This window comes from Plectropomus leopardus, chromosome 8 (genome assembly GCF_026936395.1).
Source record: "Plectropomus leopardus strain MGB_pleo_1.0 chromosome 8, ASM2693639v1, whole genome shotgun sequence".
Taxonomy (NCBI): Eukaryota; Metazoa; Chordata; class Actinopteri; order Perciformes; family Serranidae; genus Plectropomus; species Plectropomus leopardus.
This window is the reverse complement of record NC_142183.1, coordinates 11,618,256-11,631,985: the sequence shown is the minus strand read 5'-3', so window position 1 is coordinate 11,631,985 and position 13,730 is coordinate 11,618,256. Positions and strand designations below refer to the sequence as shown.

Sequence of the window (13,730 nt, the reverse complement as noted above, 5' to 3'; positions counted from 1 at the left end):
ATTGTTCTACATAGGTCATTCTGTAAAATGAGCACTTTTACTTTTGGTAGATTAAGTCTATTTTGATGGCCTTTTGTGCTTTTCTTCACTTAAATTTTGAATGCAGGACTTGTTCTTCTGACTTTTATTTATGCACTGTGATATTGGTACTTTTACTTAAGTAAAACGGATGAGTACTTCCTACGTCCCTAAATACATCCCATAAATATTCACAAGTGAATGAGATAATGTGAATTTTCTTTTTCTAAAATGTATCTGCTAAATTATGTCTAAGTTTAGGAGAAAAAAATATAGAAACAAGTTAATCACACCTTATATCATCTACGCATAAACTATCTGTTACTTTTGCTTCCCCTGGGCACAACTGGCACATCTCACACACAGTAAAATATTTGGAAATAAAATTTTCACAAAGCAGTGAATGGAGAGAGTTTTATTGTATATTTTTTAGATAATATAGATTTGACATTGTTTGACTAGCAAACAGTATTATACAAAGAATTAAAAATACTAGCTCATAATCAGTAGTGTAATATATAGCTTATACTTTCATACTTCAAATATTGTACAAAAGAAGTCGTTAGGAATACAGTGTTTTAAGAAACAATAAGTAGTGGAGTGAAAACTTTCCCACAAGTTGGGAAAGAAAGTCAGTGTACAGTGTTTGGCTTCTGTAGAAAATAAAATGTCCAGACAGCAAAGATTTGTATGTTTTTTCACATTATTGGGGTTAAAATACCTACGTGTGATAAACAGTGCACTAACTAATATATATCTACAGTACAGTCTCCACATTTTCCCGTTGACATATACAGCTTCAACAGAGCGGCTTCACATTAGCAATATTGTTCATGTTTAGTGATTAATTCCCTCATCAGCATTTTTCTTCATTATTTAGAATAATCAGCACCGTTTTAGATGAAATGATACATAGACTTGTTCCCAGGAGATCTATTACACTTAAACAGTATTTTGATTATTATTGCAGTGTTTCCCAGAAGGTCAAAAATATACTTTGGAGGAAGTTTTTACTATATTCACTATATTTTATCAAACACCTCCATCACAATAGTAAAGCAGACTAGAGCCTGACAGATTAACAGACTGAAATATCAGCCAACATTAGCTTATTATTAGCAGATAGGTCAGGATCAGCATATTTCAATTAGAAACTGCAGAACAGAGAAGATGATTTACTGACATGGTCTCCTTCACATTTGCTCTCTCGTTTGTTCAGCAGAGGGCACTGGTGAGTTTTTTTAATGTTCAGCTGTAAAATAGCTCAGTACATCTTGGTCAAAATTCTTTAATAACCTAATTTAAAGGTTCCTTGCAAGAAATGTTTGTATGCTTTATGTGTTAATGTAAGCAAATTAATATTTGCTTGTAAATTTCTATCAGTTATCAGCCTAAAACCTTTCAGTATAAGTCTAAAAGACTGTCTCTGAATCAAACCAAGAAAGGGCTGTGTGATTGTAGATTTAGGACAACGGCTCTAATTATAAAATTTATATGCAACTTTCTTGAAAAGTTTTTTCTTTTTAAATCATTTCTATTTTAAATGGCAGCAGGTTGTCTTTAACTGTTTAGTACTCACTTCTGTACTGGGACATTTCCACTACACAAAATGATGAAAATATATTTCATTGTCATTTTTTTAAACTGTCCTGTTATCTTTATTTTTTTCTTTTAAAATACTAGAACTGTTAAATCCAGTGATAGATGAACTCACAGTGACGGAGCCGTGGACAAGCTTCTGTTTAGTACCACAATCTTAGACTTTTGACAATACAGCCATCCTTCACTTCCCTGCACCTTATTATTTTTGTTTTCTAGACACAACTTAACTCTCACAGCTCTCATCTACCTACTTTGAATGTTATCACTCAGTTCAATGGGCGTTATTAGTGGTTATGAGCCTCATAGATGGACGGATGGGGCCTACGACCTATTAGTGCAGATCAATTCAGAAGGTCGTTATGAGCCCTTTAAATGGCTGTGTTTATGGTCAGGTGGTAACCTCTGGTAGTTGATAATTATGACGGGAGAAGAGGAGGAGGTCAGGGGACGCAGTGTAAAGACAGACAGTAAAGTCTGCATTGGAAGGAGGAAGCTGTGGTTGATGGGTCGGTCAAACATCGGGACTTTCAGCCAGGAGAATGCTGTTCGTGTCTAGTGTTAAACCAAAGGTCAAAATTTGGTTATTTTCACTGATTACCTATTTGTCAAATTATGTGAAAATATTCTTATTTTAACTCAAACAAAGATCTATTTTCTAAGCCTAACCACACTTTTTGTGACACCTAAACCTAACAAAGCTGAAAATGAAACCTAACAAAACTGCTCCCAATGACAACTGATAATGGCTATTTAATGAGCTGATAACAGCCTCCTGAAAGTCCTGTGTTCGTTTGATCAATCCATCCACCACCCCACCCTTCTCCCAAGGCAGACTCTATAGGTTTTTAAACTACGTCACCTGATTTTCTCTTTTTCTCCCTTATAATTACTGGAGGTCTAAAAACACGGCCATATAATGGGCTAATGGCGATCTTCTGAACCATAGATGTATAAAGATAACTGGATACAGTGTGGGAGGTGATGCCCTATTCATTCTTATGAAAGTTGCTCAGTGGCACATGAAGCCAAAAATGTTCAACTGCGTAATAATTGGCACTGCTTCCACGCTGGTGGCCCATAGAGCAGGCACACAGCTGAGCCAGTTACTTCCGTGTTAGCTTCCGTGTAAACTTTCCAAATGCTATCAGATGGAAGAGATCAAACTCTGACAGTGAAATGAGTCATTTAGCAGGGGCAGTGACGCTTCAAAAAGTTCCTCCACTGACTTACGGACCACCATATAAGTCAATGGGAAACGTCTTTTTGGGCCAAATGGCATCACATGACGGATGTAAGTCACCCATTCACACATACATTCACACACTGGAGGACGAGGCTACCGTAAACGGTGCCAGGCTCGCAGTTTTTCATTCATACACATTTAAATTTATAGAACAGCCATCTGATGCAATTTGGGGTTCAGTATCTTGCCCAAGGATACTTCGACACGCTGGCTGGAGGAGCCGAGGATCGAACCGCCAACTTTCTGATGAGAGGACAACCCCGCTCTACCACCTGAGCCTCAGCCCCACTTACGAAATCCCTACCTTTAGCCACTAAAATTGGACTCAAATCTCAGTGAAATTCCTAGGGGCCCTTTCTGAACTTACTAGAAGATGGAGCATTCCCCTTCAAGCCCAGATTTATGAAGCGAATATCCACTGATAACACCCATTCACCCCATCACCCCATCAATGATAACATTCAAAGGGGTATCTCATCAGGGTTGTTTTTGGCCAAACAGACAGCAGTTTTTGGCAATAAAGCTCAAAAAATCCCCACTGTGCACTACCTGATCACGGCATACACAGTTAGCGACTAGCTGCTGAACAAAGTTGAGCATTTAGCAGCTAAATAGACAGAAAAAGTCAGTTATTGCAGATTTAAACTGTATTTATAAACCTATGTCATTGGGTGAAAAAACAGCCATAACTATATTTTGAGTTAGCCTGTTTTGTACATATCAAAAATCATTTCATTAGTGCTAAAAACACTGTAAATATATTGCTCCTATATACAGAAAACAGACAGGACAGAAAAAAAATCTGTCCAATTTTCATATCTCGACTCAGTAATTGCTTGAGAACCATAAAAAAAGAAAATTTTTAGGAACCCTGTGTTAGTACATGGCGATCTACTGCAGCAGAAAGACTCCCAAACCTGTCGGCAGGAGGAACCCCGCTGCAGGTTCTCCCTGACAGCTTTACACATCGCAGCCTCATTTCCATCCTCGCCGCCCTGTCCTCTGCTCTCTGCTGCCTTATCATGCCATCCATCATAAACCCTTGTTGTAGGTCACCACCTTGCAATCTGTTGCCATGGCAATTTCCGGCTCTAGGCAAGACACTTCAATCTGCAAAAGGAAAACAAAAAGACTGAAGGTAAATTTTAGCTCTGCGTCTCTCCGACTAATTCGACGTGGGAGGAGACATCTGGAATAAGGAGTGAATGTGAGCTGCGGGCCGGGGCTGTGCATGTCAAGTGGTGTATGTGTAATTTGAATTTCTTCCCCAGCTGCTCTCTGTCTGAGCCATCTGGCCTGGAATTAGCAGCGGAGGCAGTTGGACCAGTTTTACTGTACCTGAGACATCTGGGGGAACAGGCTGATGGCCACGGGCAGCGAGAGGCCGAAGGTAACGAGGCACACGAGGCTGTGGATGGGCAGCAACAATCTGCGGTTGCTCTGCAGGAATCGCAGCCTACACGAATCAAGATAGCGATAAAAGGAAACATGAGTCTGCTGTGTGCATCGATCCCAGATGACTACTGCAAAGCCAGGAGTTATTTTTGGATGCAGAGAAAAGCGGTGGTGCAGATTTCGGGGAGCTGTTCTCCACAATTAGTGGGTGTGAGATTAATGTTTTTGAGGAAAAGTTTCAGTTTTGGGTTTAATGAGTCAGACTGCAGATATCCTCTTTTATTTCATTTCACTACAGAAACACAAAGTCTATTTTTGTTGTGTTTGAAACCACATCAGGATATATTATTAAATTTCATTCATTTTTTATTAATACAGTTTCTCTGGCTGTGACCTAATATTGAATGAATATACAGGAAGCACTTTGGGGCACAACATATGTCGGCCTGGGCTCCACACACAGAGAAACATTCAGAGTATTTTTAGACCAGAATCAAACAAACAAACAGCTCTACAAAGACAGAGAGCAATAACTGAAAAAGGAGTTGAGAGAAAAGAATGACCTGAGGCAGGTTAGCAAAACCATGAAAAAGATTAAGTTATGATTTGAGTTTTACAGACTAAAAGATGAATCAATCAACTGAGAAAATAACTGATAAATTAAAAAATATTGAAAGCCCCCAGTTATTAAAAAAGTCTACAATGTATCTGCACAAACCTCTCTAGGTAGGACATGATGATTGGGGGCAGGACAAAGATCGGCATCGGGAGGACCACACGTGTGAAAGCGGTCTCCATGATCGCCTGGGGAAAAGAGGGAACATTGTGCACACGCTTCATTTCAAATGCTGCAATGAGTTGGATTTAATTTTCCCTTTCATGAGATCAGATGTGTGTTGAGTGACAGCAGCAGGAAATGATGCATTTTCCCATTATCAGACACCATTATGTTTGCAATTTACTGAGAAAAAGTGTATAAACATATTCAGAGCAGTCAAGTAACAAATACGCTGAGTATGCAAAAGGAAAAAAAGTCACTCACATGCCTTGCAGCAATTTTGGAGGATCCCACCACATTCCCGTTGTTGTCAAGCACATCGATTCCTTCAGAGAGCTCATTGTGCCTCATCAGGCCCACGTTACAGATGTTTGCACTGGCTGAGTGACGAGAAGAGAGAAAAAACAGCTTTTCGAATTTAAGATGTTTACAAAGCAAATTTAGAAAAGTTAGGTCATAAAGTGGTGTTTGTGTGCAGGAAAACACTGTAAAGGAAGATAAATATTTTCCTACAGAAATGTCATAAATGCCACGAACAAGTGCAGAAAATTGTGATTTATAATAGGAAGAAAAATTAAATGTTGTGACTCCAACCACCAGAGGGCCATATAATTACACCCTCTGTTAAAACTGGTACATGTGGCCCTTTGAAAACCCACCTACAGCTGGGAAGGGGACCAGTCTCTGAATTATCATTCTGGTGGCAGGACTCAGCTTGTTGGCCTTCTGAATCAGCACATTCAGTCCCACCTAGTAAATACAAAAACACTTCAAATAAATCAGGTTCTTTTTTAAGAAATCTTATAAAAATTCAAAACCAACTCTGAGAAATGTTGCTGTTGGTAAAAACTCATGTAAAAAGCAAGTTTTAACACTGCTTTATAGTAAAATGATTCATTGTATTTGCAGCAGTAGTGTTTTTATTAGTAATACTATAAGGATTCTTCCTTTAGTTAAAACATTAGCATTGTACTAGAACTGTATTGCTATAACTATCAGCACTGCTAATAATACTGTGTATAAAATACAGCCAAGCACTCCATTATAGCTGCCTGTAAACAGATGTTTTAATATAGTTTTAGTTTTTAGTTTTATTTTAATTCAATAATTTAATAATAATCAGTTTTTATTTTTCGTTCACCAGAGACATGCAAAAATACAGCTTTCCCAAATGAATTCAATACAACATGGTACAAGTTATTCATAGCACAAGGAAAAAAGGAGCAACTGAAACACTTTTCCAGGTGCACGACAAAAAGCAATGTACGACAAAACTGACACGTTTCAACCAACAGTCGCTGATGAAGACTGTTGGTTGAAACACATTTGTCGTGTTGCTGTCATAGGCCCAGAATTAAAAGCTTCTAAAAAAGACATTATTGTGTGCTGATGGTCAGTTTTGTATAATAATAAATAAGTTATTTATAGACAAATGGTCATTTGGAGGATGACGTACAACTTAAAGTTTACAGCTCTTTTCAGCAGGTAAAATTCCCCCCATTTTTATTTTTTAAATAATATTTCTGAGGATATCAAGCAGTAAATTAATATCAATGAATAAAAAACGCACTCACTGCAATAGAAACAGCGCTGGTCACAGCTCCTACATAGCCCTGAAGAAACTTGGATGTTGGTGTTGGCTGAGGAGAAGAAGAAATGTGTCACAGCTTTATACATAACAACCTAAAATCGATTGAATGATTTCATATTGTTACCAGAAAAAAAATAAGAAATTTGTCTTGGTTTCCACAGTGTCAGCTGTTTCCCATTAATACACATAAATACAAAAGATAGACTTAAGAAAAAAAAATCAGGAAGACGCAGCACAACATATGATTATTATGGGCATAAATCGATAAAAAGCACCCCAAAATAGATAAATATTATATTGTTATAATATAATTATAACAGTTGTTTTGCAAGACTAAATAACTGAATATCCACAGTAAATAGTTCTGACCTTTGTGGCGTTGCGGTTGGCATAGTTCACACAGGCGTTATGACTTTGGTTCAGCCACTGAAGGAGAGAAGGAAGGAATTAAGATGAATGTTGAAGAAAGGAGAGGAAGAGGAAGAATTGGGGAAGAAAAAGGATAGAAGAATAAAAAAAATAAGAAAAACAAAGGACAGGAGGAGGAAGGAGCGATAGACAGACATGTTTAAACAGATAGATATTTAGAGGCTTATAAGTTTCTTTCTAAAGCGACAGCAGACAGAGAAGCAAACAGAGCAGCAGCACTTTATTTTACAATGTCCTTACTCCAGTGAAAACCGGTGGGAAAGCACTGCATGTCAACAGAAAAAGTGCTCTTCCTGGATGTTCAAAATGTACAATAAATGCAATGGTTTCACAGTATGCTGTTGTTTTACAGTACCTGCCATATAATGGTAGACACCACAGTCTGATTTGGGAGAAGAAGGCCAATGACCTAGATGAGACCAGGGAACAAAGCTTATTTTTGGGCAAAATAAGTCCAGAGTCTCATTTCATCTATCTCCAAAACACGACCATGTTCATGAACATCTGCACAGCCATGATTTCAAATGTATGAATTTCATATGAGACTTACAATCGGTGTTCCGAATGGTACATAACCTGCACAGCGAAGAAATGATTTCAGTGTAAAAAAAAAAAAAAGAAAAAGAAAGAAAACGAGGACAAAATGGAAGTAAGTTCAACAACTTCAGCAAAGATCTTCATCTGAGGTCGTACCTGACATTCGAAATGGCATGAAGATCTTCTCTCCTGTGTCAGGATGAATGATGGCCTGCGTGCAGAGAGCATGACATCATCCTCATGCTGCAGGAGCCCAGAGGCTTGAATGTATGGAGGTGCAGCTCACCTGAGCCTGACTTACAGGTGTGACTGATGGATCACTTACCTGCTTGATCTTCTGAGCTTCCCACAGCTGCACAGCGAAGCAGAGAAGGGCTCAAATTAATCCTAAATTTTATTTATGATTATTACTATTATTTTTTACTTTGGGTTAGGAGATATTCACAAACTTTTGACTTTGATAACTGCAAGTTTTACTGTGTTTACCAAACTGTCACTATATATTCTGTACTGTGTAGCAGGCTGCTCACCTGAAGATCAGACACTCCAGGTGGAAGCTTGCCCTGTTTATAGTCATCAAGTAGTTTTATGCATTCTTTCAATCGTTTCTACAAACAAAGGAAAAGAAAAAATATGGAATGTAATGACATATAAACATATGTATCTACAAACACCAAAAAAAGCCATTTTTTTTAGTTATTTACACCATTTGTTAATCTTACAAATACTTCGTTTGTCGTTTAATTAAAAAATGTAAAATTAATCGATTTTTAAATGTCAGAAAATTGTGAAACATACCTCAAGAGCCCAAAAATATTCAATTCACTATCATATACAAGACAATATATTATATCATAAGACAAACCAAATTTTAAATCAAGAAATGATAATATTTGAGAGGCTTGAGCCAGCAAATATTTGGGAAAAAAATATATAAAAAACAATATTAACAATTCAGTTTCTAGTTTGTTTGTCTGTTCTGGGCTACTGTAGAAGACGACCCACTCAGTATGTAGATATAAGCTTCTCATTATAAGGTAACAAAAACAACATTACTCTTATTTTCAGGTTATTTTAAACTAAAAAAATATATAGTTATGAATTATACATTCCATTGCTGCCAATGTATCTGCTAAATATTACACACGAGACCTTTTACCAATTATCAGCGTTCGTCTCTTGGCATTAATTAAACCCATTAACAAATCTCTGTTCATCAAAATGACATATTTAGCTTTTTTTTCCCCATGAAAAATATCACTTTGTGTCTTAGAATGGCTTTGATGTAATTCTACACCTCTGCCTCATTTAGTATTTGCTGATACATGAATATGTAAATTATTGCAGTTGTTCGCCTGCATTTCAAGAAAAACCTGCTCACCTTCAAATCTACTCATCAAACACGTCTGCTTATAAAAAGTCACACATCACATGAGTCTTTGGCTTGACAATGTTATAAAAGAATAATAATGTGTTGCTAATGTTAGTTTAACCCTGCTTCCAATCACCAGCTCTGATGATTTGAACTGAACTTCAATTTGGAAAATACGATGTGTGGCTACACTTGCCTTCTCCTTATTTAGATGCATTATTATGTAAAGTTGAGGGGATTGGTTCTTTAGATTTGCGAGGTATGAAATCCCGGCTGTCTAAATCCCTGTTCGACTGTCACTGGTACTCTGCAGTTTAATAGCCGAAATGCTCAGTCATGGCACTGACTGCTTATTTTGTCATGATTCGTCTTGTCACTACCCAAAAAAAAAAAAAAAAAGCACGATATTGATATGTTAAACCTTGATTTACACTGGAGGTCTTTAAGGAACATTGAACTATTAACCGTTCAGCTCTTCAAAAGTTTAACGCGTAAACAAACACCACTGTTTTAAAAATCTGATCGCTTATGTAACAGTTTATAACACTCTTATTGATGGAAGCTTTGACGGACATCTATCAGCAAGATTTAGACAATTTCACCGTTTTTGTTGTTTTATTTACCTCGGACACAAACAGGGTGCTGGGGTCGATGATGTCCACGAAGTGTCTCAGTCGACCGAGGAATGAACCCTGGAAGAGACAGCATGACAAAGTTAATTCTTAATGAAAGCAGACACACATTGACAGTCCGCCACCCTCCCCTCTGTGAATGGACAATTTAACAAGTCCTCTGAAGTCTGAATTTATTTATCACCTCTCACTTTGCTTCAGTTTGATCGTACCACTTCTAAAGTTCCTAAAACCATCACTTTGTCTGCAGCACACTGCAGGCTCAAAAATGGTATTTATTTATTCATAATGTCTTATTAAGCACAGTTTATTGTTTCATATGAAAAAAATAAACATAATTAACACTTGGCCGCCAAACAGTCAGATTTAAAATCACAGTCACATTCTTTGAAATAAACGTGTCAACACATCCTCAGGTCATAAAAATACCCAAATTCTATTAAATGCTCAAAGGGGAAATGTCAAAACAAAAAAATGATCAATAGTATAAAACTGATAACATTTTTTTTGTTTTTAATGAAACAATGGCAAAAGTGCAGCTGAGATGAAGAAGTACAATGCGCCTTTTGAGATGAACTTTGACGAAAATGTGACTAAAGTTTACATTTACCAAACACATTCCTCCGAGTGAGTCTGGGAGCTGCTGGGTAAGCGCCCTGTTTTCTGTTCCTCTCACTGTCTTCATCAGCATGCCAACAGCTAAGTGTGTGTGCCAACAGTCTGAAAAGGCCCAACAGCAATTTATGCCAAGAGTCTCTCTGGCAAACCAGATGGGCGAAAACATGGCAGCTTCAATCAGATTCCCTCGGAGACATTTATCAGTTATGAAGGGCAGAAAAGTGGAAAGACAAACCCTTCTGTATTTTAATTATCCGTTAGCATCGGGTCCTAATTGGAATGACTGGAAACAACATCCAGACCTTCTAGAGACTGTAAATAAGGCATCTCTTCTGTAGTGTAACCCTGAATTTCCTGCCATCCCTCCATCACACGTCTCTTCCTCCGACAGGCCATATGTGCTGCAGTGCTGTTTTGTAAGAGTGGGGCAGACTGAGGATCCATGTGAGGAGCCCGCTTTAATTATGCATGAGTTTCAGCTCCCCGGAGAGTACACAACAAGGCTAGCAGAGACGGAGCGCGGCAGAAAGCACAGACAAACTGAACTAGATTTATGCTGATTCAAAGACTGGCCTAATTTTGACTGCTTTGACGCAACGAACTGAAAGTGTTACAGCACCTTTATCAAAAACAGCATGATCTCCAGGTTGCAGACGGAGGAACAAAAAGGTTTACGGGGGTCAGATAGAAAAGATTTCCTGCTAGGAGGAACCAGCACCAGGAGCTGGAAACCAAGAACTAATTACTGTCTTCTTTTAAATTATGGTGATCTAAAAGATGTGGTGAGAATCACAAAAAAAAAAAGGTAATTCACATGAAACAAAGGGTGTAAATGAACTGTTATTTAGGCTTTTTGTGAACCATGCAATATCCTGTGTTAAATGGTGTGTTCGTGGACAGATTATAAAGACACTGCATCACTCCCACATTATAGCAAGACCCCCAGTATGAAAGACACACAAAACAAGATCATTTTGTGTATCTGTACTGTTGTTTTGTGTCTTTTTGTAGTCATGGTTTGTGGCCATTTTGCATCTCTTTGTTGTTGTTTTATGTCTCATTGTAATTTTTTTTTTGTCTCTCTTTGGGACCATTTTGCAGTTTTTTTTGTAGTTGTTTTGCATCCCTAATGCTGCTTTATATCTCTTTGAAATTGTTTTGCATGTCTTTGTGGTTGTTTTTCACCACATTGTGAAAAATTTGCATCTCTGTATGAATGTTTAGCATCTCTGTGAGCATTCTGCATGTCTTTGTGGTTGTTTTGCATCTCATTGTGACCATTTTTGAATCTCTGTAGTTGCTTTATGTCTCTTTGTGGACGTTTTGTATCTGTCACCATTTTGCATCTCTTTATAGTTGTTTTACATCACTGTTTTTTGTCATGTTTTTTATTATGTGTTTCTTTGTGGATGTTTGCATGCTTCTTTTTGGGGCTGTTTTGCATCTCTTTGAAGATGTTTTGCATGTCTTTATGGATGTTTAGGATCTAATTTTGACCGTATGTTTTTCTATTAGTTGCTTGTCTGTCTTTGTGTACATTTTGCATCTGTATCATTTTGCTTTCTTAAAGACCATATTTTGCATCCCTTTTTGGTTTGCATCCCAGAGTGGGGTTTTTCCATCTCTTTGTAGTAGTCTGTGGTTGTTTTACATCCCTGGGAGACTGTGAATCTCATTGTAGTGATTTTGCATCCCATTGTGGCTGCTTTATGTCTTTTTCTGGCTGTCTTACTACTTTTTTTGAAGTCGTAGTGCATGTCTTTGGGGTTGTTTTGCATCTCTTTATGGAAGTTTTTCATCTCTTTTAAGCCAATTTACATCTCTCTGTGGAAGGTTTTCATCTCTTTTTAGCCAATTTGCATCTTTTTGTTGGGATTTTGCATCCCTTTATAGAAATGTTCTGTCTCTTTGGGCTTGTTTTGCCGTTGTTTTGCATCTCTTCGTAGTTGTGAAAATGTCTTTCATACAAGAAATAAATCACTTCAAAGTCAGGCTCAGGCCCAGGAGGACCTTTGGTCCCTTGACCTCCTTTCCATAGTTTTTCCATGTATTTTGATAAGAGCTGCATTGATCACCCATATCAGTTGAAACAAGACCAGATCAGAAAGTTTTGTGACTTATTTACACAATCAGTTTATGGACCTTGCTCTGTGCAGTACCATCGTGTGAATTATTTCCTTTTGGCTGCTGTTCAGATGAAGAAGCCTTAGAAATTTAAATGTAACCAGTTTGCAGCCACTTCGTTAATGTGCCATCGGACTTAACGTGAAGGTCACGTTATCTTTCAGGGCTGACCGATGCAAATTCATTCGTGAGGACGGAAAATTGAGTAATGGGCTTCAGATAAGGACGGACAGCCCATTAATCTCGATCACATGTGAGGCCACAGCAAGTCTGCAGAAAGCATCCCGGATAGATAATAAACTCGAGTGTTAAAAGTGTGATTTGGATTAGATTAATGTATAAAATAATGTGCAGATCTGGAGATAATGTAACAGATAAGCGAACAGAAGCGACTTTAAAGCCTAAAATAGAAGAAGAAAAGAAAAAAAAGGGGGGGGGGACGAGAAATGTAGTTACATATGTATCGGGATAAAGTGCCTTTAAATGGACGCGCAGGATATCAGTCTTGGCTGCAGACCTGAGCAGTCTGATATAATCTTTCACGGAGCAGCAGCGATGCAAAGGATGTGCAATCTGTCCGTGCAGATGATAAACAGCGATATGAACCTGCCAACAGACGATTATCTCCACTTGTAAAACTAAAATGCACTCAAAACAAATGCAATCACGCTCAGAAGTTCATGATCGGTTCAAAGTTGTTGCGGTTTAATAACAAAGACTCGGAGCGCAGATCAAAGGCAACTTTCGCTACAAAAGTGTGCGCATCCGAGCAGCCGGAGCGGAGCAGCAGCAGCAGGGCGGAGGATGGGGGCTGTTTTTCACCCGAAAGCCTCACAAACGAAATGCCACATTAATGCACGTTTAACGGGAGATAAAAAAGACTCACCTGCTCGTATCGAGGTCTCCCGAGCTGGAAGGCAGGACATGCTGCAGATTCCGCCATGACACCGAACTATTTATTTATTAATGAACTGAATCATGAACGGATTTTCCAAGTGCAGCGAACTACATTCAGTGTGAAACTAGTGAAGCAGCGAGCCGCTCCGTCTGCCGGGATGTGTAGTCTCCCCGTTTGCGTTAACACTGGCAAAGTTGAACCGCATGACTACACATCCCAAATAATCGATAAGGTGAAAGCTATTGCATAACTGTTCGGAATGATCTTGGGGGAGAGATAACAGTTGATGCACCCATAGGTGTCAAGATTGGCCCAATTAATCATTATGAGAGGAGGTGTGGCCTGAAGACAAACAAACATGTCTGCACGGAGTAATGATCAGCCGGGATCCTCTCAGGTTCACTTCAGAATGAAGAAAGATCAGAATAAATATCCTGGAGCAAAATATATATGTATACATTCGTCATCACGCTGGACACTTTCATTATGCTCT

At 38.3% G+C, this 13,730-nt stretch overlaps 1 protein-coding gene across 1 annotated transcript; it reads right to left on the bottom strand.

Annotated features, from left to right (window-relative positions):
- Positions 1-418: 418 nt before the first annotated feature.
- On the bottom strand, positions 419-13,529 carry sfxn5b (sideroflexin 5b). The gene is made up of 14 exons (XM_042493183.2): positions 13,226-13,529; positions 9,589-9,657; positions 8,124-8,201; positions 7,919-7,945; positions 7,750-7,804; positions 7,607-7,632; positions 7,412-7,465; positions 6,997-7,053; positions 6,611-6,676; positions 5,696-5,786; positions 5,301-5,416; positions 4,977-5,062; positions 4,202-4,319; positions 419-3,973 (listed from the first exon to the last, which is right to left on the bottom strand). Exons 1-14 carry the CDS (start codon positions 13,280-13,282, stop codon positions 3,896-3,898), a joined length of 978 nt encoding a protein of 325 aa, XP_042349117.1. The 5' UTR covers positions 13,283-13,529; the 3' UTR covers positions 419-3,895.
- Positions 13,530-13,730: the final 201 nt, after the last annotated feature.

What these genes read in the sequence shown, in the direction of transcription:
- sfxn5b (XM_042493183.2), bottom strand. Translation starts at nt 13,282, where the DNA reads ATGGCGGAATCTGCAGCATGTCCTGCCTTCCAGCTCGGGAGACCTCGA. An exon ending in ATCATGTCCTACCTAGAGAG is followed by an intron (nt 4,320 to 4,976) that starts GTTTGTGCAGAT and finishes TGATTCGTGTAG; the next exon opens with GCTGCGATTCCTGCAGAGCA. An exon ending in TGTTCCCCCAGATGTCTCAG is followed by an intron (nt 3,974 to 4,201) that starts GTACAGTAAAAC and finishes TTCCTTTTGCAG; the next exon opens with ATTGAAGTGTCTTGCCTAGA.